General features: G+C 42.4%; 1 protein-coding gene across 2 annotated transcripts; it reads left to right on the top strand.

The window, feature by feature from the left end:
* The first annotated feature begins 77 nt into the window (after positions 1 to 77).
* Positions 78 to 19,864, top strand: TM2D1 (TM2 domain containing 1). Of its 2 annotated transcripts, XM_040565870.1 has the most exons (7): positions 78 to 311; positions 1,296 to 1,369; positions 3,239 to 3,347; positions 7,556 to 7,647; positions 11,110 to 11,183; positions 12,393 to 12,511; positions 18,629 to 19,864. In XM_040565870.1, the coding sequence occupies exons 1-6, from the start codon at positions 145 to 147 to the stop codon at positions 12,501 to 12,503; spliced, it is 627 nt and encodes a 208-aa protein (XP_040421804.1). In that variant the 5' UTR covers positions 78 to 144; the 3' UTR covers positions 12,504 to 12,511; positions 18,629 to 19,864. The 2 variants fall into 2 exon arrangements, with proteins under 2 accessions (XP_040421804.1, XP_040421803.1); XM_040565869.1 differs by lacking the exon at positions 18,629 to 19,864 and having other exon boundaries at positions 12,393 to 14,182.
* The last annotated feature ends 7,115 nt before the right edge of the window (positions 19,865 to 26,979 follow it).

The following is a 26,979-nucleotide window of genomic DNA, read 5'->3' as shown; positions in this document are numbered from 1 at the left end:
CCAAATAAATAAATAAATAAATAAATAAATAAAAGCGGCACCTGCGGCATCCTGAGGGCTGCTCGCAGAGCCGGCTCCCCCGGAGGCAGGGCGGCGGGGCCGCTCCTCCCCGCGGCGTCACTGACGGCAGCCGCAGCTCCCAAGATGGCCGCCCGGCCGGGGCGGTGGCCGGTGGGAATGGGGCGTCGGTGGCGAGGGGTGGCCGAGGCCCCGTTCCCTTTCCTCCTCCTCCTCTTCCTCTGGTTCGCAGCCGTGAGGGCAGCGGCGAGCTCGGAGCCGCCGCTCAAGTGCGACGAGCTGCGGCTGGGGCAATATCCTGAGCGCGGCCGCGGCGGGGGGACAGAGGCTGTGGGGATGATGGGGCTGGCGGCTGTGGGGCACCGGGGGCAGGGACACCCTCGGGTCCCGAGCTGGAAGGAGCGGCAGGGAGGATGTGTGTAGTGGCACAGGTTTATTTGGGGCTGGCGTAGCGTGTGGCTGTGTGCAGGTCGGGGTGCGCCTGGTTTTCAACGAGAAGATCCCGTGGGATGGGAGACCCTCCTGCCCCTTCGCCTTCTTGTGTTCGTTTTCAGGACACTCAAGTGAGAGCCAGTGGCTTCCCAAAATATCGGGTCTGCCTCCCCCAGCCAAGCGAGAAGGTCTCAGGTGTTAGCCCAAGCTGCAAGTTGTTTCCAGAGGCGTGTCAGGCCTTCCCGAGGAAATGGCTGGTGAGGGCAGCTGGCCGTTGGCGATGTGGCTGCAGATCAAAAGTGTCAGGAAAGCAAAGCTTGGAAAAAAAGCAAACTTCATCTCCTGCCTTACTTGACTGTGGGAGTTCAGACCTCAGAAAATTTGTTCCTGCTCACGTTTTCTTTAGTCCAAATTCCTGGCATTTCCGATGTTTGTTTTTAGGTGTTCTTTGAATTTTGTTTGTTATTGTAGCTTTAATCTTCTCAACCAAATGCCTTGGTTTAAAGGTACTCCGGTATCAAAATAAGGAAGGAAGCATAGGCTGGGGTTCTACCTTGTCGCCTTCAAATACAGAGACTGTGACTGATAAATATTGTAGTTCCCTTAGGTAGTGCTGACTGCAGCACTAATTAAACGTGGAGCTTATGCAATATATTGATGTATTAAATTGGATTAGCAGATTTGCTCTATGGTAATGTGCTGTTCCTATTTTGGGGGATGGGGAGGGAGGAAAACTGACATCAAGGTACATCTTTAATCCTCAGAGGTTAAAGAGGGTGGAATAAATTAATGTTAAACCTGTTGTAGTGTTTGATATGAAAAATGTTTTCCTCAATTACCTGAACATATATGTGTGATGAGCCTAAAATAGACAATAGTACACAAGAACCAATGAATTGTACAAATCACACGGCGTATGGTAAGGATTTCTAATTTCTAACATATATTGACAGTAATTACATTTTCCAAGGAAGTATTTAATTCATGCATTTATGTATCTGCTAGATGAGCTTTTAAAACATGGGATTAGTAATGTCATTAGTGTGAAAGCCTGAAACATTTGCGTACATTGGATACTTCACTGAAAATGAATAAATACGTTGTTTCTCATTGGTACCTTTTTAAGTGAGGTTTCTGGTAAACCTCTTCAAAGTATGTTATATCTTCTAGGCCCTGTCCTTCACTACTGTGATTAGAGCAAACCATTCCTGTCCTACTCAGTTTTGCATATACTTAGAAGAATTGACATATGGCAGAGCAACCTCAAAACCTTCAAAATCTTAAAAATTCTTTTAAGGAAGGATGGTGCCTTCCATCATCAAGAGTTTTTGGTGACATGAGGGTCTCTTTTGAAAGCAGTTACGCTTATTTTGATGTTAAATTCAGATTTTCTTTGGAGTACAACAGAAACGCAGTTAAATTGGTCGCTTGCTTTATTACATACGTTTAGTTTTTCTGGTGTTCGCAGGCATTGAAGTAAATGGTCTCTTTGTTAGCTAATTTGCTTTATGTACACTCGTTTAAAATGCATGCGTATGCTTGTTGTCTTTCAGATTTTACTGTGTATAAACACTAAATAATTTTCTTTATTGGGATGCTTGGGGATAGTGGAGGTTTTCCAAGTACTTTTCAGAGACTGGATGAAAGTACTTTCCAAAATACATCCCCCTGTAAGTTATTCAGTCCTTTACATCATCTTTGATATTGTGTCCCTGATTATAGACAGGCAGTCAGTGAGCCAAAGAATATTCTGTAGTTTGATCACAACTCACATTGGTAGTTGCGTCTAACCGTATGATTGTATTCAATATACCATACGTTTGCTTCAGAGTGGGGGAGGTTGCTGAATTTATTAACGTGTTCATTTCTATATCTGTATAGAATTTTTACACATACAGCAGTCTTTAGATTGTCCTCACAGTATGAGTCATTTCCTCTATCAGTATTATCTAAATAATAAAAAGTTGGTCTTAAAGCTCATGCTTGAAGCACTACAGTCTCTAAGCATCTTTCTGGATTTCATCATCCAAACAAGTAAGGGTTTAATTCAAAGCATCCAAGTAGTCTCATAGAGTAGCGGGTTTGGAGCCGTACTGGCATGACTTTGACAAGAAAACAGTGTCCTTCCCTGTGTCAATATTTTAACTGCTGTGGGCTTCTTCTAAATAGAAAGCACTGCTTTCTTTGCTTAATTTTTGGAAGAGAAAGAATGTTGCTTTCTGTAGTTGTGTTAGATGAGGCACGTTGATCAGTAACATCCATGTATGACTTTGACAATTAAGTCCAGACATAGCTTTTTTTTTTTTCCCCTGTTACAGATACTGACCATCTGAACTTAATTTTTAACTTAATTTTTGGGATGGTCCTATGCAATGTGGATAGATATTTTAAAAAATAAATAAATCCAAATCCTCATCTTCTTTCCTTTGGGTATTACTGGAAAATCAGGAAAGAAATGTTGAGCCCATCTAGCAGTTCAGTTAGAACTAATCAACAGGTCTCACAAGTACTGAAAGCTACTACAAAGTGTATAAAGGACTGGAATTCTCCCCTTTAAAACAACTCACTAAAACAGTAGAGAGTGACTAATATTGTGGTAATACATCGCAGGCTTTTACTAGATGTATTTAGTAATATACTTTAAGTATCATTCCTGTGTGCTCTGTGCTGTGTCTCAAGACTGTTGCACAGTATAACTTCATTTGTTTATTTTACCTGTGTTGTCGGGAAAATGCCACAATATCCAGTCGGCTGCTGCTTAATTGCAAATAATTTTTTTTGTCCTCAGTTCAGTGTCTGCCAGCACCAAATATAACCTGTAAAGATCACCTTGGCGTAGAAAAAGTCTTTAGTGGACATGAAGTTGGATTTTACAAGCCTATTGCATGCCGCAATGTGTAAGTACACTGTTATTTTTTGTAATAATTTATCTTTGTTTTCACATTGAATTTTTTCTAAAATGGTACGATGTGTTGGCTGAAGGAGGAAGATAGAGTTCCGTACGTGTGTTACTTCATCCTCAAATAAATATTATAAAGATACAGCATGCATGTTTGTAAGTAAATCTGTCTCTGTGCTGGAAACTTTTGTTTGTTTAGTTATTTTTCTGTCTTCACTTTACTTTAGTGTGTACCCCAGCAAAGATTTGCCCCAAATTCTAAGGCCACACTTCACACATGCTTAAGATCAGCGCAGGGACTCCTCTCCATCCCTCTCCCTGACATCCCCTCCTGTACACCAAATCAGAGAACTGATGTGCGTTTGAACTAGATTGGATCGGTTCCCCAGGTTGAGTCACAGTACAGTCCCTTCATGTGCTTGTGCCAGCACAGGGATGAGGGCGACTCAAGGATAAGAGATGGATGGAGGAGGGCTGGAAGGGGCTGCACTGCTCAGCAGCAGCACTGGTTCACGCCAATTAAAGTGTGCCTGTAGCTGCACCCTAAGCTGTAGTATGCATAAATACTGGGGGAGCATAAGTCTCTCTTCAGTACCCTGAAAATCTCTTTTACAGGAATTGTTCTCTATTTTTAAATAACTTTTGTATTTAATCAAGTCCAGCATGTCTTTTAAGAGCCTGTTTCTGTAACTTGAAAATGATGGACCTGTTTTTTCTGAGCATGTTGTGAGCGATGGAAAGCTCTGGACACCAATAGATGTTCCAACTGGCCAGTGCTAATGATCAATGAACACCTGTCAGTACCATTTGTCTCTGCTTATTGTGGCATTCACACAGGAGCCTTTTCCTTTTGTCCAACTGTGGAATCTTTGGAAATTACAGCTCCAGTTGTAATGTTTGCTGAGTATTCCTTATCACCCTAGTGATGCGGTACTTACTGCTCAATAATTTGCCTAGCTCAGAAGTGCAGCTCTGCCTCTTAGTTTCATAAATATTTTCTTTGTATTTTGTCTTCTCTGCAGTCAAAGCTCAGCAAATTGAAGAAAACATATTATTACATCTAATCAAATTTAAATGCTAGCAAACTAGACTTCAGTCACATTTTTGTCCAGAAACAATTGCGTTTCAGTCCCATCTGTGATGGGGACTGAGAATAAGATGAGCTACACTAGTTTAATAAAATTGCCTCCTCTTTAGAATAGAAAGTTATTCTTGTGTTTGGATTTTTTGTATATATTTTTGGTTTAACGTACTTTTTAGAAACATTTTAAAATCTGTGTTTTCTTTATGAAGTAAAAGAAAAAAACAACACACAGATCTATGTAGGCAGAAAAATGTTATTCTTGTGTTGTCTATTACTTTATGGTGGCTATTATTTGTGATGAAATCACCGGTGGTTAAACTACCAAAATAACTTGCCGTGGCTTTTCCAGTCCCATGACTGTTTGCATGGCACAGGGGTAAGAGGACCCTTTGTGGGCTTGCTGAAACCTCTAGTAAAGTTCAGCTGAGAACGTAGGAGGAGTTATGCAGGCATGCTGTTGATAAACCACCAAAGCCAGGTAAAAGTGGCAGCAAGATTAATATTTTAATATTACCACCTTTCATATGTATTTGTGTTTAAAAAGTCTAATCACTGTTCGATATAACAGCATTTTATAAAGTATTTTGAATGTTACCTAAGTCTCAGAAATGTTATTTAAAGCAAGAATATCTACCCTGATATTACACCAATAAGCCTGCGCTTTTGCATTTTGGAGATTTTTCCAACATCTGAGTTTTGATGAAAACTATCAGTCTTCTGTCAAAAATGACTGCACGTCATTTAACCAGAAAATTGGTTTAAGTAGGCATTTTCCTACAGCAGGATTGCCCATGTGTAGGGACAGCAGGTTAATTTCTATCCCTAGCTTTAGGAAGGGGCAAATCAGCATGTTGTCCTTAGCCAACAACCTAATTTAGCAGCAGTCTAGGTTGCAGGTCTAGGATCCTGCTCTGTCTGTGTATGAGGATGTGTTCAAGTTCATTTGCTCCTCAGTTGGTCCTGGTATTTGTTCAAGGAAAAGCTTGTAATTACTAGTGAGGTTGCAACAGCAAAGGACTGGGGTTTGGGATTCGTTGGGTTTTAATTTAGTGTTTTGGAGGTAGATTTTTGCCAGGTTCTAGAATTCCCCAAATTGTCGCTGTGTCGTGCATTTTGCTTAATATGCACAGGCCCTGATTCTGCAGGCCTGAAATGTCCCCTGTTCCAGCAGCATTATTCCAAGCAAGGAGTCCATAAAATGGCAGTCTGCGGAAGCCCTGAAGTTCTGTGTGGACAGGTCTTTGAGCAGTGCTGAGACCCTGAGAGAGCACAGAGGCCACTGACACGTGTAGCAGTACTACGCGTAGTTTCAGTTGGCATAGCGAGCAGGAGGAAAAGGTGTTTACGTGTCAAATGCGAGAAATGTACAAAAAAAGGCTGGATGAGGCTGATAAGCAAGAGAAAAATCAAGGAGCAACTGAAAAGAAATTGCACCTTTTACCCAGTTGTAGAAATCCCTTTAGATTATCAGGAAGCGTTATTTTCCTGCTTGCTGGTTAGTTCTTCAGCATGTATTTTTATCTGAAAGAATGAGTAAGACAAAGGACGAGAGTGGAGGCAGCCTTGTTACAGTGTTAACGTGCTTCCACTTCACACTAGATCTCTTCTGCCCCTCAGGTTGGTGTTGTTGGAGTTGCAGACTGCTCTCCCTCTAACAGCATCTCAATGCAGACGCAAGTGCTAAGTTTACTTTCTGACTGTTTTTGAGCAGAAGCCTCTCAGATTAAACTGTGTTCCCACCTTTTATGCAAAAGCTGTTTCTAGGCTTTAGTGTCCTTGAAAGGTTTGTTGACACTTTTTGGTTGATAAACATTTCCCAACAGTTTACCTCAACTTCTACATAAAACAATTAGTGTTCTTTACAGGGGAAACATGGCAGTTCTAAAGCTGATAATTTGCATTACATCAGGTTCCAGAAATGCCTGGTATGTTCTGTGTTGCTAATAAGCAGTAAGTAACAAATATTGAGGTAAGAGTCACGGTTTAATCACTTAATGTTGCCATTAAGTTTTAAAGTCAGTAAATCTAGATAATAAGCAAAAATGTAGATCTTTATTTGGCATTGAAAGTGCTTAATAAAGGTGCTTGGAGCGTTCTCAGCTACTGTCTTTTGTGAAACTGTTTTATTCAGCTGTCAACCGAGAGTTTAATTTGGGCTTATTAAGTAATTGCTGGCACATATTAGTGCACATATCAGAGCAGTGAATTATTGATTATTTTTTTTAAGTTCTAATTAGATTTGGGTTTCTGTTCTTTTCACAAGCTAGCTTTTCACCAGTGCAGCAAAGGATGGCTCTGGAATTGGTAGCTCGATGTTCCTAGCTTGCTTATTAGTGCAAAGCCCTGATCAGTAGCGACTGAAGATTACTAATGGTTAGGTGGCCACGTCCCTCCAACCGGTGGCAAGAATGGTGCCAGTCAGTACAAATCTCAGGAAGCCTGTTGTGTCTGTGTGTTGTGTGTGGCTAACCACGGGACGTTTAACTTCAAGGTGTCTGCCTACTACCGTGCATCTCTGAGCAGTTCGCAGTTCTTTTCATTCACGAGTGCGTGCCATTTACTGCCCTCAGTGTGTAGCACAGGGATAGTTACATGTCTTACCCTCTTTGTTGAATCCTTCTGGCTTCTTCAGCCGGTGGCCATGGTTCATTTCTCCTTCAAATCTCATTGCAATTACTGTCTCTGCTGACATCTCACCTGTCTACCCTGTTCCTCTCTATTTGGCTGGGTGTGGGACTAATGCCTACAGACAGTACGCGCACATCTCTCAGCTTTCCAGGGCTGAATGATTGGGAAGTGCTCTGTAAAACTGGGAATGGATCAGCAACTGAATTATGTCTTTCTTGACAAGAAATGATGATTTAATTTCAGAACAAGAGTCATAAGAATCGGTATTCTGCAAGAGCGTACTTGAGTTGTGACAGCTGAGGTTGCTTTATGGAGGATGCCTAGCAAGTTTGAAAGCGTAACATTATCAATTCTGTCTCTGTTAATTAAAGATAAATAACAAATCTGGTTTTTTTAACTGAAGCAGCAGGCAAGTGAGTCACTGCTTTAATTCTCAAAACTATGAGTGAATATATCTTGCAGTTACTGTCTACATTCCTTGTTTCTTTTGGCAGAAATGGATACTCCTACAAAGTGGCAGTGGCTCTGTCCTTATTTCTTGGATGGTTGGGAGCAGATAGATTTTATCTAGGCTATCCTGCCTTAGGTAAGTTTATTTCTTGTTTTTTTCTTTGAGTTAAAGCGTATTGTAATGACTGAGTTATTTGTGTATACTGACATTTTGAATAAAAAGTGCTGACTGACATAGTTTTTGTATTTACAACTAGAATCCTTAGTTCATTGCAAATAAGATGAAGTCCTGGATTATATACCTTTGCCTCCCGTGCTGTTGGAGTGAGTGGTGACAAATGGATATAGAGTTGCCTCACAAGCAAACATGATTATTGTCATTCATTTTGCTTTACGTTTGCTTGACACTGATGTTCAGCGCTGCATTCTCTGTGAGCCACTGCAACAGTAGTGGTTTTGACTGATGTGTCAGCTACTTAATGGTGCTTGATTTTAACAGGAAAATAGAGGACGAACTTTACAGTAAAGCTAGTGTTTTGGGATATGGAATTTGTTCTGGCAAATGCATACCTTCAAGGTAGCTCATAGTATTAATAATAGTTCTGCAGAAGCTGGGACCTATAATAAGAACTACCTCTGCTTACTGCTTTTAGGACCTGATTCCCAGGGTGATGGTGCCAACGGCTTTTAAATAATGCAAATATCTTAGTATGTTAGAACTACTTTTACTGTCTTAGATTTTCTTTGTTTCTGAGCCTGACAAATGGAGTAAATTTAAAGTCTAGATAGCGTGGAGCAGTGAATTGGACAAAACTATACATGTTACTGTCCCTTCAGCTGGGAGATTTGAGTTTCTGCCCGTCCAATAGAAACCCTTGTGTTTTTTAATAACATTATCTGTCTTTCCAGTTAATCTTGTGTTAACACCTGTGTCTTTTTTTCCTTGAAATTCTATAATTAGCACTTATTTTGTCCGTCTGTTTCACAAAGAGGTATATTTTGGGAATCAGTCACTCAGGTGCACCTTTTGTTATATCACTGGATTTGGAATAATAATTAGCAGTAATTATTTTTGTAATATACTCCAGTACTGTAGATTTATAAATACTCTGTTCTTATATAGAAGTTCTGTATGGCTCATGTTTGCTAACTCCGCTGGCATACACTGTAACCAATAACCAGAGTTAACAGACATAAAATTAAACTCCTCTAAAGAAAAGTTTTCAAGCTTTTGAAAGCCAAAGAAGAAAAAAGCAAATAGGTCAGAGCAGAAAAGAGAAATAAAATCAGTAGATTGGATTCCTTGACTGTAGTAAATATTTCTGTAGGTCATCCATACTTTGGCAAAAATGATGAAGAAAGGGAATAACATTGAAATATTTTGTGCAAGAATAACGAAGACTGTAAATGCTCCGTCTTTTTTTTTTTCCTTCTCTTTTGGTTAAAGAGAGCACAAATACAAACACAATACAAAAATACTGAGCGTGAAGAAGCCAGGAAGGCAATCTCTTCCTCTCCCACACACTGTGAACTAAACCAGAAGTTATTACTGCCTAAGAGCACTACTTTTTCCCTCTGTGCTTTAGAGCAGTTTATTTTCACAATGTGATCTGCTTGTGGGGAGGAAGGTGAGGAGGAAGAAAAAAATCAACTTTACCCTGCACTCCAGAAATGTATGCCAAGTTCAGAAACAGTTCTGCATCCAGTAACGTACTGCAGAATGGCTCCGCGGGATGCAGCCAGTTCCTCAAGTAAACTGGAGCAGCTGGGACCAGCAGTGGAGGGAGGTCTGCTGGGTTCCTAAAGTAGCCAGCTGAGGGTGAGGTCCAGGACCGAAGCTTGAGAGGAGGTGGCAGAATAAGCGTCACAAATAAGTATTTTAAATGCTGACTGCGCTTGATTCAGAGATAATAACAACAAAGTAAACGTGTTCACCAAAGATTTGATATTATATATTTAATTGTCTTAACTGCCGTTTCCTAAGGCTAGTATTTATTTAGCTGGCTGTTTCCCTTCTGTTTTGTTACGCTATGCCAGTACTGATAGCCAGGCAAACCATGTCTGGCTGCTGCAAGTCTCACACGTCAGCCTCTGGGAATGAGGTATTTTAAACATTGATACACTGAGGTTTTGCACAGTTAAGTGACATGACTTCAGTTGTAATATGAAAAAAAGCACGTAGGCTTTTCTTTTAATCAGCTGGAAGACCATCCTGCTATTACTCCTTCATCCTCTTGGTCATTAGATGTATGTTCACTGTTCTGACTGTACTGTCAGTCCATGGAATGATGGTAAACGGCCTCCTTAGAGTTTATAAATCAGCCAGCTTCATCTTGTCAACTATGGGAGCTATCTCCAGACAGCAGGATGCTCTTCCCACAGTGTGCAAGCATCTACCCCGCCCCTCTCCTCCACGTGCAGCCACACAGACAGGGCACTGGGGAGCGGAGGTGGTGTGCTGGGCAGATTGCTGCTTCTGAGAGAGGGGGAACCAAGAAGAAGAGACAGAAGTCAGGAGACCTTCGGGTATTTGAGCAACAGCAGGCTCATCCTTTGGAAAACTGCTGTGCTTTTTCATTGTCAGGCACTATGCAGCACAACACAACTTGTTGCTGTGCCAGCTCCCTTGGGGAAGAGGTGCCATGAGATGCTACGCTGGCCGATGGTACCAACATGCTTGTTTCTTGCCTCAGAAGTGTGCTGGTCCCTATAAGCACAGTAAGGATACCCTTTTTAGTAGGGAACTGTGTTTCCCCCGAATAGTGTAGCCTAGAACTGACTGAAGTGCAACAGATAGGCATTCCTCTTCATACTGGCTGTTCCTAGGTACAGAGACGAATGCCTTTTAATCTCTAAGTAACATCAATGTTTGCCTAGCTCAGCTAAGTGTTATCTTGTAATATATACAGTACTCAATGTGTTATACTCAGTGTACAAGAAACTACTGATACTAAATAAAAAAAAAAGTTAAATCAGTTGTCTTCTGAAAACACCAAAAGTAGTCTGCCTTTCATTGCAACTTCCCATGAAACATTTATCTGTTAGTTGCTATTCCCTTATATTTTCTATGAATCTTTCATTTATTTGCACAAAAAAAACCAAACTTTTTGAATACTGCTTAAAAAGTGTTTCTGTATATATGTGTATAAATAAATTCAAAATAAATTCCTATTTCAGCAAAAATATGAAAGTGATACTAAAATGGTTTGCCAGAGTAGCGTGTTCTGAAATCAAATCACTGTGTACAGCAACTCATGAGGTGATAAAAAGTCTCCCTCTATTCATAAGTAAATTTTGTGGCTCAAGTTGAGATTCTTTTCTCTCTTTCTGTTTGATCAAAGAAGGGAAATTTTCCAGTAACTTGGTTATCAACTCTTGCCTTGTTTAAGAATATTTATCTGTTTTAGGAATTGTTGTTAGTTTAAAATCTTTCAAGTGTATTCAGGATACAGAAATAAAAAAAAAAAAAGTATATTCATAATTCCCTGATAATTAATGATCTTTAACTTCAGTTCTATTTCTAGACCTGTATATATAATGGAGGGTTGGAAGGTGGTTGCAACCAGCGACATACAGACTTCATTTTTTCTTTTTTTAGGTTTGTTAAAGTTCTGCACAGTAGGATTTTGTGGAATTGGTAGCCTAATTGATTTCATACTTATTTCAATGCAGGTAAGTCAGTGCTTTCAAAGCAAGATACAAATCTGCGTTTGCTAAAGTTTTGATTGATTACTAATTCTTTGTTAGCATTTTAGCCTTAAGAACTTTTGTGCCTTGAAAAATCAAGGTGTTTATTTTAGCTGTGGTTATAGACTGATGTTGTAAAATACAGATACAAAATATATTTGTTGTTTGTATTAAAAATTAGATAGATTAGCTATCTCTCAATACTTATAACGAATAGTTTGGAAGCTGTTTCACCGTAAATTGACTTTGTCAGAGCCTGTGGGCTCTTTTTGTGAGAGACAGTGTTAAACTTTTCAGGAGAGGTGTCCTGGTGTTCCCAGAATCCTGAAGTTCTGCGTTTGCATGGGCTGATGGAGCCCATTGTTGGGGTTTCAAGACAGTGTGCAGGAGAGAAGACATTGCCACTTTTTTCCCCCTGCCTCTTCAAATATAAGTCCTGTGTCACGCAAGAGCTGTTACTGTAGGATTTTTGGAGGCTAAATCCCTGGCTGGGGTGACCTCTTGTGACATCATGAAATTGCCAAATTGTCTTACTTTACAATGCATCCATATAGCATAAACGATGCATTTCCCATGATGAACTCAAAATGCATTGAGGATATAGAAATTGTTTATATGGGTTTACAGAAAAATATTTAACTTTTGAAATAAATGTATCCACAAGTTCCCTTTTATACTATCATTGTGATTTTGCCTCATGTCGCTTACAGACACAATTGAGAGTATCGTTCATCTCCCCTTATTCATCTCCCTAGTGACTCTATATCAATTTAACATTCCTAGAACAAAAAAGCCATGATCTTCTCTCCGTCTCTTTCTTACCTGTGCAGTACTTCAAAGATACTTGTCATCAACCTAATTATCTCCTACCCACCTTCTTTGTTCAAGAAAAGCGGTTTGGAGCCCACTCATTTGTAAGCCTGATTTTGTGACTCAAATCCTCATCAGCTTAACCTAGTACCAGCGCCTGGCTGTGTAATTTGGTTGATTAGAAGCCCCAGGGAAATGCTCAGCCTGAGACAGTGCTCTCTAAAATAGTTAAACTACAGCATAACTTCAAAATAAATCTAGTTTCTGTTTGACTAATTAAGCATGACTAATTTTATGATGGGAAAATTAGCAGTAATTGAGACATTAGCACAAAGTGTATATTTTACTTTATATTGAAAAGTCTTGGTTCTTTTTCTCTTGTAGATTGTTGGACCTTCTGATGGCTCTAGTTACATTATAGACTACTACGGAGCAAGGCTCACGCGGCTCACGATTACCAACGCAACATTCAGGAAAATGCAGAGCTACCCTTAACCCCGGCAGTAAGTGTCTCGTGTATGCATAAGTACATTTTATTTCACAGATGGATCCAGTCGTCCACTGAAGTCGCTGATGACTTATTAATTACACTTCATCAGAACTGAATATTAAATGTCCATTGAACAAAGATGATAAAAGATGAAAATTCATCAAGTGAATGAGTTTACCACAAAGGCGCCAAGTTTCTTTGACCACTCTATTTCTGTGAGCGTGTACGAGGTTGCGAAGTTGTACCATTGGGAAATGCGCAGACTTGGGCAATTTGCACTAGTGTTGTTCTGTGTCTCAGTCAGTATAATTTAGAGGGTTATAGTGAGGCAAAAGATTGTTCAGAACAACTATGCTGATCTTTACTCCATTGAAACTGATGAGAGTTTTAGCATGGACAGGCCAGGATTACACTTGGGGGTTGTTTTTGGAACTGTGTGTGTAGCGGTTTGGAAGTGAACCGAAATATCCCAAACCACAGAAACTGCCTTTCTTTGTACCCTGTTAGTTAAAATCCAAGTGGCCCTAAAATTTGCGCCAGCACATCCTGTGAAATCCTATTAATTGAAAGTATTCTTTCTGTAAAGCTTGAAGATAAATTTTGGTGAAGCTGAAAAATCTGGTCAATGCTGATGACCAGTACGAATAAGTGGACGTAAAAAATAGAACCATGGGTGACACATCTCAAAATAGGAAGGTGAATGAATGTTGGGCTGCACAGAGGTTAGAATAGGACATAAATGCTCTGATTATTTTGATTTGTTTGTCTTACTCCCTTGCAACCATCCACAGTGAAAGACATACCTTCTTTTTCTTGAAAAGAAATTGGTATGTATGGTTTACAGAATATCAAAAAAATGAGTTCTTTGTGTTAATAAAGTCCTTAAAATATTCTTCTTTTTAATCGGTTGTGTTCCAGTGAAATAAATTTTGTTATTCTTAAGTAATTTCTTAATAAAGAATAAATTCTTAAAGCATTTAAACTAAATTCTTTAGGACAACTAAGGTTTACATGAATGTTCCTTCAAATAAAAGCGACAGGAAGTATGTTAACAGAATCTTGATGCTATTTGACCAACTTTAAACATTGCCTTCATCTTCTTACGGAAACTGGCAGTAACTGAACGAGAAATCCATGTTATATAAACTTTAGTGTTGATTTTTTTCAATAATTTGGGCTATTCTTTTGGTTTTCTGATGAAATGTTATTAATGTGTCCGCAACAAGTATTTCTGAGGGAATACAAAAATCAGATTGCTAAATCGTTTTTTTTTTTTTTTTAAAGTGCAGTTCATGTTCTCAATCTCTTTTAAACCTACATTAAGACTTGGTGCATTGAAAGCTTTGTAAAGAAATCAAGTTTTTTTTGCAAATCAGTGTAACCTGACACATCACATAATGAGAATCAACCACTTGCAGTACTTTGTTTAACATTAATTCTTTCCTTCACTCAGACATAGTTTTGGAACACTTGCTAACATGAATTCTGCTTGTGGACTCAGAGAGACAAGAATACTCTGTTAGCTTTGTTCGCTTGCCTGATATTTGTCACATCTCCCTTTTTGTCTTTCACTGAATGCTCTTTGTGCATGTCAGATTTGTTTCCTGAAATACACACTTGCAAAAACAGACAGGAAATGGATGGAAAATAAATGTTTGAATCAAATAAAATCCCATGGCACAGATCATCCTGTGACTCGTCTGCTTTTTGTTTTTTAACCCTGAAGCTGATAATATAGCTCTGAAAATAGGAAGACACTATGCAATTCAATTAAAAAACAAACAAAAAAAAAACAACCCTTGGGGAACTTGTCACACAAGATTTCATTTTAAAATGCATCTCCGTGTGTACAAGTAGCAGAGGGCTTGACTTAGTGACTGCAGCAGTCCATCTTGTGCTTCATTATCCGTAAAAGAATGTGGGGGCTATTTTGTGAGAATCAGATGAAAATATGATTAGTTAGGAGGTCCATTGGATAGTTTGTTAATTCCAGAAACAAAGTGACCAGCAGAGAGAGGAGTGGTTATTCCAAGTTAATTTACAGTGTTTCTGTAGAAACAGAACATGTATCCACAACCAATCTAGGGAATAAAAAAACTGTGGGCTTCTTTCATCCCAATCCTTTGCTAGAGCTACCAGTGCCCGTTCTGCTCCGGACTGCCCTGTTTGGTCATAGCAGTAAGAATGGAGCCACGGGTGACCAGACAGAACAGTATTTTAAGCCTGAGCAAGATTTTATTTTAATTCCCTTTAGATGGCATTCCACTCGGTCCTCCGTCCTGTACTAACACCTTTCCACTTCTTTCACAACCATCTCCGTTTTATGTGAAGTCTTAGAAATCAGTGTCACAGATGGCACGAGCTTTGCAACTTGGATTGGATCCGATACGAATTATGTTGTGTATCTGAACACCCTCGTTTCGTTGCACAGCTGAAGTTTAGAGAGGGTTAACTGAGCGAGTAGATAGTGCTGCAGGGCCAGTAGAGAGTTAGTGAGGTTTTTGTTTTCATCTTGTAATTGTCAGATATGGCATGTTTACCATAAGGACTGTGAAAAGTGTGATGCAAGATGTAAAGCTGTCCCACTGTGTTAATAATAAATTGGCTACAGTAATATTTATCAAAATGTCTGTCCTATGATGATTTCCTGTGTTGCTGCCTGCTTTAGTGTTCACCTGTCAATCAAGTTGTCCATCTTAGTGTTTCTGTGGTTCTGATTGCTCTTACTGCACAGGAATAATCTCTCTTGGTTGTAGCTTTTCCTCAAAAACAGTTGCAAAGCACTGAAAAAAATTAGACAATGTACTATGTCATCCTCCTGCCTTGTTCCCAGATAAAATGGTATCTGCTTGCCTTGCAGATATTCAGGAATCTTTTCAACATTCCAACAAGACAAAGAAGTATTATTCTTAATGCTCTTTTTCTTTTTTTTAAGATAAAAAGTAAAGGCCAGAGTTTAAAAAAAGAATTTTGAAGTGCCTCACATTTAAAAACCTATATAAAGCCATTCAGTGAAGATGCTGCAGATCCAAGCTAGGAATTAAATCCAAATCTTCCCAAAGTACCAGTGCAGTTCAGTCATTGCAAAAATGGCTCCATAAACCTTTTTTTTTTTTTACTCAGTCTAAGTTTTAGGATTTTCTGCAATATGCTTAACCATGATGTGGAGAGGCAGCAGCTAGTAGGAACGTTTGGCCTTGGGCACTTTGTGTACTACACTCACACAGTACAAGTGGTTGTACTTAGGTGAAACTACATGATTCATAAATTACTCTGCACTGTAATTATTCCATTAGGTCAATCTGTGTATCTTTCACTTGAGTACAGAGCGCATTTTCAAAAGGCTATTCTAGACCAAGGTCTCTGATTAGCTCTTCCTACAGCCATTTAAATCAAGACTCTGCTATAGCAACTTCCCGTGACAGTATTTTGTTATCTTAACTGTTTCCCTCTCTACCACCGCCCACCACTTACTACATGAAGATGTCACTGCTGCTTTCAGGACCTGATAGCACCTCAAATGGTAGGGTTTGTTATGTTTCCGAAGATGTATTGCTGCATGTCTGCCAGTAAAACTTCTCAGCTCCACAGGAAGGTCTTTGTGTTTGAAATGCTCCGTTAGAATTTTTTTGGAGAACATCTGTTGTCACCCCATCAAGAATTGTTTCCTTTGTTCCTCAGGAGTATATTCAGTTGTATTTGCTTACACGGCTCTGTCTATTCAGTCTTCTCCCATCTCTTCTCAGTGTTTTTGTTTTTTATTATTATTATTTTTAGATTCATTAGGTGTTTATTCCATTTGAGAGCCATTCCTGTTGCTTGCTCTGCAGTTTCGGAACGTGTTTCCTCCAGAAAATGATGTTGGCTACAATAAGGTTGGGTTGGGTACTTGCGCACCCCTTTGGGGAAATGCCAAAGGCAAGATTTTGCAAGCAACTGTACATTTCCATTGCCTGTCACTAATTGGGTGATTTCTTGTTATTTCACTGATAACATCATAGTCTTTCAAACTCAGTGTAGCCTCATCTCTAACTACTTTGCCATTTTCGTCATTATAAATGGTCACTATGTGGCTTTTTTAAAAAATGTGGCATTTTAATTCATTTAAATCACACTTTTTAACCAGCTACTGTGTTCTGGGTGTTTGTTATTTCAAGCTGCATCAGTCTGCTGATGGTGAAATACAAGAGATTAGTCTGTTTGCATCTTCTGCAATTGCTGCCAGAATCTGGGGAGAAAAAAGCTTAACTTTAGGCGTATGCTTATGTGTTTTGCTAGACTGAAATGTGATCAACTCTTCAGCTTTCTTCCTCTCAGTCCGTCTGTGTTACCCAGAGAACCTTTCCAATCTCTGTGAATTCTCAGAGAAAACTTCATGCTCCATGGAAACCTTAGCACCGAGAGTGTAAATGGCTGATAATATTTGAAACAGGACTACAACATCCTGTGTGTGGCAACTTTTTTCACACCTCAAAGCAGCTTTTCTTTGTCCTTTGTTCATATCTCAGCTCTATTTGTTCACGTATTGGCTGTTTTTGGACATCCTTCCACAAGTTCTCAAGAAGCTGTAGGAGGAGCTGGGCTCTTCAGAGCTGAATCAGATGTGTGGAAATGTCAGGGCATCAGATCAGGGAATCTTTTATATGTATGAAACCAAAACACGTTGGGGAGGAATAGATGTCTATAAGAGGGGGTTGTAGGCTTTAGTTTCAGCAGAAAGTATGTCTGAAACTTAAAACTATGTTGTCTCTTTGCCTTCTGCTTCCTGAAGGTGGAGCCAAACCCCCTATCAGATCTCCAAATCTCCTGAAGTTGTTCTTTACCGTACGGCAAAGACTTAGCACTCCTGCATTTTTCCTTGCACGACAGAGAAAACTGGAAAGAGCATGGGGATTGTGTCTGACCAAGGTGCATTTTGCACTGTGCTCTCACTCTAGACCCGAAACTGTACCAAAGGAGAATAAAGGAAATATAAAAATAAAAGGGGCATTCCCAAAACTGTTTGTAGTATGGGCGATGAAGATCTAGTTCTGTAAACTTTCAACAAAATGAACTGTTTAAAAATGCTGCTTTTCTCAACTATGTGCTCCTTGCTTTTCCAGGATTGCAGCTTCTTCGTGGTTCATTATATCTCAGACGTCCTCATGCTCTGATAATTCTCCATTATACATTTGAATGGCTGCTTTCAAGACTGCAGTGCTTCTCTCCGAGAAGCACAGTTCTCGGGCTCTGCAGATGTATATGACACAGCAGAATTTTAGGCAGTATAAAAATTATAAAGATCAGTTTCCATTACTGTAATTACTATATAAATCCTATCTCTAAGAGGCTTAGAACAGGCCTATTTAACCTTGGTTTGAGCTGAAACTTGGACCAAGTTTGATAAGTTTAACAGTGAATTCTTTTTCTTCTCTTTTTTTTTATTTTCTCTGCAGCATCATAACTTAGTCAGGCGTGGGGCGGGGAGGGAGAAGGATTCCAGTGCATCCTCCTGCACTCTGTCTCAGATGGGGGGGCTGTAATTGTGCAATGTACCTGTCCCCAACCAGTGGCAGGACTGAGCAAGATGCACATTTTGTTACCTCTGGAAAGCACCATTTCTCCCCTTGGAACCTGTGGCTGCTTCTCTTACACAGCTGTACTCCAGAGCAGGTGTGTGAGACGTCTTGGAGGCAGCTGATCCACGGAGTGCAACCAGAAGCACTCGGGTAAACCTACATTCTTCGGAGGGCTGTCGCAGTAATTGCCAGCTTTTATGTCATTTGCACCACCTCAGCTAAAGCCAAGGTGCTGGCTGCCCTGGTGCTTCCCTTTTGGGGAGCTGAGATGCCCGAGGTGCTGGGAGAGCTGCACAGCCTCCGACTGCCTTTCAGGTCGAAGCATTCGAAAGACACGGAAGTTGGCAGCGCCCCATGCAGCGGCTGGGGTTATCCTGCCCCACTGCTCAAGTGTGCCAGGCTGCCAGGTGTGGGCCAGAGAGCAGCTCTGGTACGGCTGGCCACGACTCGCTCAGAATAAAGCCTAGCACAAGGCTCCTTGTCTTGAACCTGTTCTGCAGTGGGTGCTTTGCCCCCGAGTCAGGAGAGTGGTGGGAATGAAATTATTAATGCGTTCTGTTTCCTTTACACAGAACCTTCTTCAAAGTTCCTTGGATTTGCTGTGGGGAAAACAGCAAGAACGTGTAAGAGGAGACCACTGACTGCAAAGAACTGACTGGGTGTTCGCCTTGAGCCCGAAGAGACTGCCCAACATATGGATTGTGTTGGCAGAGGCAGAAGCCTGGGGAATGCAGAGGTGGGGGGTAATTTTTAGGGCTTTCATTCCATGGTCCCATTGATTATAACCCTATTAAGAGGATGATGCATGCGACTTTTAAGTTATTTTGTTAACTAAGTGTAAGCAATGGATGTGTCATGCTAACAAACATAATTGCTGGTGTGTCTAATACAGTATGAAAGTACAGTATAGTGAATTTAAAAGGTTGTGGTAATCTAAGAATGTTAAAAGGGAAATGTGTGCCTGGGGGGCGTGGGGGTTGGGGAGAAAAACGACTTACTTGACATTCACTGTCTTCCTCCCAGCTCCTTTGGTAAAGTAGGAACAGAATCGGAACAAAAAAATGTTTGTTTTACAGCTGTACCAAGTTACGGCGTGGACTCGTGCTCCCCCCTCCTCTCCCACTTGCATCAAGTACATCCTGTACTTTTGGCAACATGTTGACTGGATATTTAAAAGCTGTGAACTGTTCTGAAAGTTTCACATACTGGGTTATGGGCCATGTGTGTTTGATCAAAATTCAATTACTGCACTGTACCATGCTTGGAAACCTATCATCCCAAGTTATGAAGTATGACGAAATAGGCTAATCTAATTGGTTCAGTATGGGAGCAGTATCAACCAAGCTTGTTATGATAAATAGCTTCCTGTGTTAAAGGTTCTCTAGAGCTTAAGTATCTTGGCTCACCTCCCTCTACAAAATAAGAATAGTGTTCCCTGGGAACAGTTACATCACTGTCCCTCTTCTACATTCACAATTAAAGGTTTGTGGATTTTTTTTTCATCTTGCTGTTCCTTGAATAGATAAACTGTGGCCATCTACCCCGTTCCCCACTTCCATCTCCTTCCCCTTTCCTCAGGTTAGCTCTTGTTGGGCTTGCCATGAGCCTACAGGTTCTGTTTCAGGGGTAAGAGGAACTTGACCAGGAAGCCAAAACCCACCTTGGGCTGGAGGATGGGGTTTGCGTGCCAGGGTGTCAATGCACATGATGTGTATGTTCATACAAAGATTGGGAATTTCTGATGTTAAGTTAAATGTGGAAGCACTTGAATCTTTCTAAACATCTAATAAAAGTGAATTTCATGCTTATGGATGTGCTATTATCTTCTGGAAACTGAAGTTTTAGTTCATCAGTGGTTAAACACAGTTTGCAAGCGCTGGATTATGTCTAGGGAAGGACTGTGTTCTAAGCCTGGATTTGTAGTGACTAAATTTGTCACTAAAACAGTGAGCTGTCTCCCCTGAGATGATACTGGCTCCATGGTGTTATTTGGTCCATCCTTGGCAAGAAGTGCTTAGCTTGGATTTTGATGTCACAGTAACAGACAGTGTCGAGGGAAAAAGCCTGGAAAAGTGGCTCCCGATGCTGCGGCTGGTCAATTTTTTCCTTTCTTGAGCCACACCCCTACACGTGTCTTCTAATTCAGAAATCCCCTGCAGGCAAAATAATTGTGTGATGACCATTTTACAAAGGCACACTATGGGCCTGGTCTTGCAAGTGCCTTTAACTTTGACGAAATTTCTCCCAAGAATAAAGTTATCCACATATTTAAGAGTTGATAGAATGAGTCCTTATGCAAGTGAGTCTTCATATTAGCCCCAAGACTGCCTAATACCTGGATTAAGCCTGTATGGTGATTAATGCCTGTTTACTGTATCTGTTATCCCACTGCATTTTGCTCTTCAGCCTTGATTAAGCCCTTTGCTTTACCATTTAAAATGTCCTGCTTAACCTTCTGCTTACAAACGTACATAGTGCTGAGGTCTGCATTTTTAACTAGCACAAGTTCTACCATAAATAATAGCATTTAATTTTAAAGTGCAACAGCTACAGTCACCACTTGATCAAATGACAAAGAACAGCAACGGCAAACCAGGGAACACGGAATTTTTCACAACAAGTATCTACATTCGCCTAAGAGAAAAAATACACCTTCCTGCTCCTGATAAGCACTTTCTGTGCAGTTCTTTATTTTATGTGTTTATAAAAAAAATATTATCACGAACCTAAACACTGATTCTGTCATTTCCCCAAATATCTTTTGAAGGAGATAAACTAGATTAATCTCTCTTTATAAAGTTCCCACAAGCAAGCTCACAGACACAGTAGCGTTACCTTCAAAAATAGAATGTGACTGTAGGCACTTATGCTAATCTCTTTTTTGGCAAATCAGCTTTTTTGTATTGAATCTTGCTTGATTGAATAGCACTGGAGCTGCCAGAGTAAATGCTATTATCAATGTACAGTAATTAAGGAAATAGTCCTTGTCACTCCAACAGTGTCCAGGCAGTGCCTTCTGTAATAAATGATAAAGAAATCTCTCCAAGGTGTAGGTGCTGTGGTGGGGGGCTCTTAACGTGCAGGAAAACCATGCAAGGCAGAGCTACAGGTAATGGGGAGCTGTAAATGCCCGTGGAACTCATGTTAAATGCATGTTTGGCGCTGAGCGTCTAAATAGACGCTCAGCACTAAAACACATAATTGTTTAATTTGTCGTGTAATTTCCTGACTCAGGGCAGTTGAGCATCTCCCAGTCTCCACCCTTAAAAAATGTGTGTGAGCGAGAGCAGGGGGAGACCCCCTTCCATCATTCAGAAACTTCAAAGATCTTTTCCCCCTTCAGGCAGCAGCCTGCACAAATGATAAACCTTGCTTTAAGATCAGCAGAGTCGGGCTCTGCCAAATCCATTTGGGGAGAGAATTTCAGTAAAAAGGACTTGTCATTCCTTCCCCCGCCCTTCCGTTTCACTTGAAACTTTACAGCCTCGAAGTACTTTGGTGGATCGCAGTTGTTCCGGCAGCACTGAAGAGAGACATTCCCTAAGGAGAGAAATAAAAATCCGTTGGACATCTTCTGTATTATGGCCTTATCACATGTACCAAGAAATGTAAAATGTGGCAAAGCCGGGTAATTCTCAGACACCGGCGGTGCCACTTACTAAGCAGATAACCGTGCTCTGCAGTGCTGGAGTTCTCTCAGTGCTCTCAGCTGCAGCCCCACGCAGAGACCATTGCAGTAAACTGCTCTGGCCTAAGACATGCTGAGGTCTGCATTTGATAGCGAAGATCTTTGTCTGGTGAAGGTACATGCCGAAGATATGTTGTTTAATAGGCAATAAATATCAGGGGAAGGTATTTAATCAAGTATGCCGGGAAATAGTGCTCGTGTAAAAATGCATGCGTTTCCAAAGGTACAGGCAGGGAAGTGCGCACTCGAAGGGATGTAAGGGAAAGGCAAAGGAGTCTGGGGAGAGGCTGCTAAATTTCACCCCTGTACTTGTAAGACACACACAGAAGGATTCTGGCCGCTGTATTCCTTTTCCTCAGCAGTCTGGATCTTATCTAAACTGTGTAAGAATTTTCATATTTCAAAAATCTGACAGTTTTGCTTGGGCGTACGTTACGGGGATTTTAACATTCCCTGCAATGCTCCAGTTTAATGCATTGACATTCCGAAGGCTGGGCATCGTAACCTCTCCATTAAATCTTTGACACAATGAAGTGTCTTCTAAATAAAATAATTCAGAGGGATCGATCCAGTGAACTTCAGGGTGCACCTTTTCAATTATTTTTTAAAGATGGAAGTGTTTTGTGCATATTGAGCACTGGCTTCGTGGGAATGGGAGGGAGGGGAGCCACGTTGTGAAAACAGACTTAAACTGCAGTCCAGCAGGAGCCTGCAGAAACACTCCAAGACGAGCGAGCATGTGAATCGGTCCCTGGATTTCGGCATGACCACGAGCTTAGCTCTGCTGGTTCCGGGCCTCTTTTCTGTTGTATGTAAAACATTAATGTTCTAAGCATTGTTCCAAAGGATTTCGTTTTAAATACCCCTAGCTCGACCTTCAGGACTGTCTGTTTGAATCTGAGCAGAAGTGCACTGGTCAGAATTCAAAAAATTATAGCGCAGGCAGCGGGTTTTTTAATTGAGGCATGCCAAATACCAAAGGCAGATGCTTTTTCATTCTGTAGCTCCTGGATACGCATTCTACTTTTCGGTTTCAAGGACAAAGGAAACACTTATCCAATTAGATGAGGCATGAGATTGTGACATACGGGCTCTTTCCTTAAATAAAAAAATGTTGGAAAAAGATATTTGACCCTAAGTCAATAAGTGCTATTAAAATAATGAATAGTCCATAAATCCAGCCGTATATGCAGCTCGTATTAAGAGCCGTTCTGTTTTTGTCACTGAGAGGTCTGTGAGACTGCCCAGGGTAAAGCCCTGCACAAGTTTCTTGTCCAAATCGCATTTTAAAGGCCTTACTTTTAAAATAGGATATACAGAAGTGTAAGCCAATTAAATTGCAAGGCAGACTTCTGCTATCTTTTCAAACTTGACATCTCTATCGAGTCAGCTTAGATGATACCAGACACGATGTGGCTGTCGGAGCTGCCGAATTGCCCCTGTGCACCCAGCAAAGACGAGCGAGGCTCTTGCACCTCTTCAGACGTTTACAGAAGCCAGCTTTGTAACAGCAGTGGGGTTTGCCCAAGGTAGTGCTGCTTTTGGGTGGTGTCGAGGGGAAATGGTCGATGCTTTACATGGATCACACCTGAATCTTACACGTGCTGGAATCACGGAGCGCCATGCACCTTTGTCATAAGAGAGATGCGCTGAGGTCTGCGTCGTTCCCCCCGTGCGGTGAGATGAGGCAGTAGTCAAACTTCAAAACAATTACAGCTCTTCTGTTCTGAGCTTAGAGCCACAACATGTTTATTTTACTCTTCATACTTTACCAGGCAGTTGGAACTGCCAGCCAATAATTGCTGTGTTCCTGATGCACCACAAGAGTGAAGAGCCTTCTCCATCCTCAGCCTGCTGGTCAGAAAGTTTGCTTTGTCGAAATTATTGAAATCAGTGTTATCAACGCTGCACGGAGGACGTGAGTCTCAGGTGCTGGGAATTAGCATCGCCTGCTGAAATTACTGACATCGGTTTGCAATCTGCTCTGCTGTTTGTCCTGTCTCATACAGCGCTGCTTAAAGCAAAATCGCAGCATCAAATCAAACTGGATTTGGGCTGAGTGATACTGGAACAAATGAAAGTGACTGTAAAAATTGCCATTGTTCTCCTGGCCAGGTCCAGCTGCCATTTTGATTTCACTCCACCTAGCTTGCAGTCTCTGCACCTTTGCAGTGTTCATCGCACTCAGTGGTGATGCAGCGCGCTCAGAGCCCCACTCAGCCCTGGCCTCGCGGTGTGGAAGCCGCCCAGCCCCAGCTGCGGCGCAGACTGGTCTGGAAACAGCACCTGTGCCTGCTGGCAAGGTCCCAGCAGGAGGGAAGTTGCCGCAGCACCGAAATGAATCCCCACCGGTGGGAGCATCCCCAAAGGTGTGGTGGCTGGGGGGCAGCTCCTCAGGTCTCAGGGTGAGACGCCGGCGCTTCTCCTCTGTCTGCTGGAGCAGCGGTGTGCCAGGTGCAATTCCATGGGGCCAGCCGTGGCTCTGCTCACCCATCACTGGCCCAAAAGGTGGCTGGAGGAGGCTTGTGCTGCCTCCCCCCTGACCAAGCCCTCCTGCATTCACACTTGTGCTGCTGCCGGGGCTTTGGAGAGAGCTTTTACAGAACTCGTTATTTCTGCGGCTCGTACGCCCCCAAGAACCACTCGGAATACAGTGAGGTGAGGAAGAATCCCCATGAATTTTCATCACACTGGTATTTCTGGCACAATTTACACTGCTTTCGTGACTGTGTCCCTGATCAGTAGGAGCAATAAATATCTTGTGCAAAGCTCATATTGCGATGGCTGGGAGAGGAAACAGCAAGCTGAAAGGTGTCACGTTCTGGAAACCTGACCTGGAAAGAGCGATCCACAATTAACAAGATGGGTAAAGGAGTCTCTGGGACTTAGCAGAGCCCTCTGATTATCATGAAGGGAAAGCGGGTGCCAAATAGTTTTAAAGCATCCCATGTATCATCGATGATTTTTCTGTTGATATTAAGAATTCAAAGGGATGCTATTAGCATTCTGGGCAGAGAGAGAGCAGATCTATAGCATGCCTCTCAATAAATATGATGCTGCAGTAAACTTCTTTGGCACTTTGCAATTCACATCTGATCTCTGCTGACCTTTTATTTTCTCCTAATTAAACCTTTAGCTTGCAAATGAGCCATTTCCTACGTTAAACCAGTATATGGCAAAGGAGGAAATTCTACCCACAATTTATAGGAGTTGCTGGTGACTTTAACTGTCTGTCACAACCTTTTCTAATTGATCCCTGTTTGAATTAAATTTGACCAATGACTTTCTCTGAGGTGAACAAAACTGAGACTACGCTCAGAAGCCATTGTGCCCACGGCACCACAGTGCAGGGTGCGCGTGCTGGACAGCAGATAACGGCGCATTTTGTGCCCGGAGTGAGAAAAACATGAAGGCCAAACGCCTCCAGCACCCAAACCCACTGGTTATCTCCAGCAGCTGCTGTCCCAGGGCGGTGTTTGTTTTAAGAAGCTGACTTTGAGGGAGTGCTGGGGGTGGCCTGAGCTGCTGCTCCCACCAGTGCTGTTCAGACTCCCACGTCCATGCTGGCCCTCACGGGGTGAGCAAACCGAGCCCAGCCCAGCAAAACCCTCTGCCAGCACGGTGACCTGGCAGCCTTTACATTCCCTTCTCCAGCAGTTTCTTGTGACAAGACACCCCCATGTCGTGGGGCAGCCGTCCCTCTGCCTTCTGCCTCAGTGTGCAGGAGTTGAAATTCTCTGAGACGGGTGTAGCAGCGCAGTGCTGAACTGCTGCCTCAAGGGCTTGGAGTGGGCCGGGCTGCCCTCTGTCATGTTTCACATGTCCAGATGTGTCCCTTCCCTTCCCTTCCCTTCCCTTCCCTTCCCTTCCCTTCCCTTCCCTTCCCTTCCCTTCCCTTCCCTTCCCTTCCCTTCCCTTCCCTTCCCTTCCCTTCCCTTCCCTTCCCTTCCCTTCCCTTCCCTTCCCTTCCCTTCCCTTCCCTTCCCTTCCCTTCCCTTCCCTTCCCTTCCCTTCCCTTCCCACTGGCGTTTGACTGAGCCGAGGCCGGGCTATGTCCTGCCACAGAGGGAGTGAAGTCAGTCCTGTGCACTAAAAAGTCACGAGTCTCACCTCAAAATCCTTTTCAGAAGTGTATTTTATCTGCTTCTTCCTCTTCCTCCTGGCTCCGGAGCTTTCATTTTCCAGCCTTGCTTCCACAGCTGCTCTGGTGGGACATTCCCTGTCCGGATCCTGTCTGTGCTGGGAGGAGAGCTGTCCACTCCACGCTGCCCTGGCCATTTTCTCCTCCGTTGTGTCAGACAACAACTACCTCAGCCCTTTTCTCTCCCTTCGTCTGGGCTGACCCCACTCAGTGGGACCGCGTGCCACCTCCCCATGAATGTCGTCATGCTGAATTTTGCTGTTCATCATGTCTTGTGGTGAGACAGAAGGCCCGGTTTCGTGAGACAGCAGCATGGAGGAGAGCATTGCAGGGGCCTGACACCACGACAGGACAGGGGTGTGGGTGCAGGCCAAGCATCTGCCCCCCTTCCAGATCCTCTTGGGAAAGGAAACGAGAACACCCTGCCTACTCCCAAGTGGTGCAAAGATGTTATTTAAAAATGAGAAGAATATCCTCCCAAAAACCAACAGGGAGGCTGTAAAGGAGGGGGCGCAGTGCAGTGAGTTGGGATCTCTACCAGGGGAGCATCCCAGATGGGAAAATGCTGGGAGAAGGGCTTTTCCTTGGGGCAGGCGGCGCTTGGGAGGGCTCAGAACCATGGTGCTGAGGCAGGAGGGGCCCCTCAGGAAGATTTACGCAGGATCTTGGTGTTATCCCTCCTGTCCTTTAGCAATGAGGAAAATCAACCCATTTCCCTGCCTGGAGAAACTGAGGCTGCTCAGCACCCACCAGGGCTGGCACAAGTTTTCCCCATGAACATGCACTATGCTGTGGCTCATTTCCCAAGCATACACCTCCATCCTCAAACCTCCCCACTGTCTCTGGACCTCTACCGGCCCTCATGGGGGTCCTGCTGCCTCCCCCCAGCCCCGGTGGCCGCGGCACAGCCCGGCGTGCGAGCTGGCGCGTCGGCTCGGGAGGGCAAAAGCGATTAACCGGAAATCAATGGAAATAAAGAGCCCCGTCTGCCGCAGTACACAATTCACTCCCGCAGACAGCCTTCCCTGCACTGCAGGGGAACGAGCCACGGCGCAGGAAGGCTCTCGAGGCGAGCTGAGGGCGCGAGCCTTCCC

This window comes from Cygnus olor, chromosome 8 (assembly GCF_009769625.2).
Source record: "Cygnus olor isolate bCygOlo1 chromosome 8, bCygOlo1.pri.v2, whole genome shotgun sequence".
Classification (NCBI taxonomy): Eukaryota; Metazoa; Chordata; class Aves; order Anseriformes; family Anatidae; genus Cygnus; species Cygnus olor.
The sequence above is the reverse complement of the archived record's forward strand: the minus strand, read 5'-3'. Positions and strand labels throughout refer to the sequence as shown.

Coding starts and splice junctions, on each gene's coding strand:
- TM2D1 (XM_040565870.1), top strand. CDS start 145: ATGGCCGCCCGGCCGGGGCGGTGGCCGGTGGGAATGGGGCGTCGGTGG. Junction 312..1,295: donor GACGAGCTGCGGCTGGGGCA/ATATCCTGAGCG, acceptor AATTACCTGAAC/ATATATGTGTGATGAGCCTA. Junction 1,370..3,238: donor TACAAATCACACGGCGTATG/GTAAGGATTTCT, acceptor TTTTGTCCTCAG/TTCAGTGTCTGCCAGCACCA.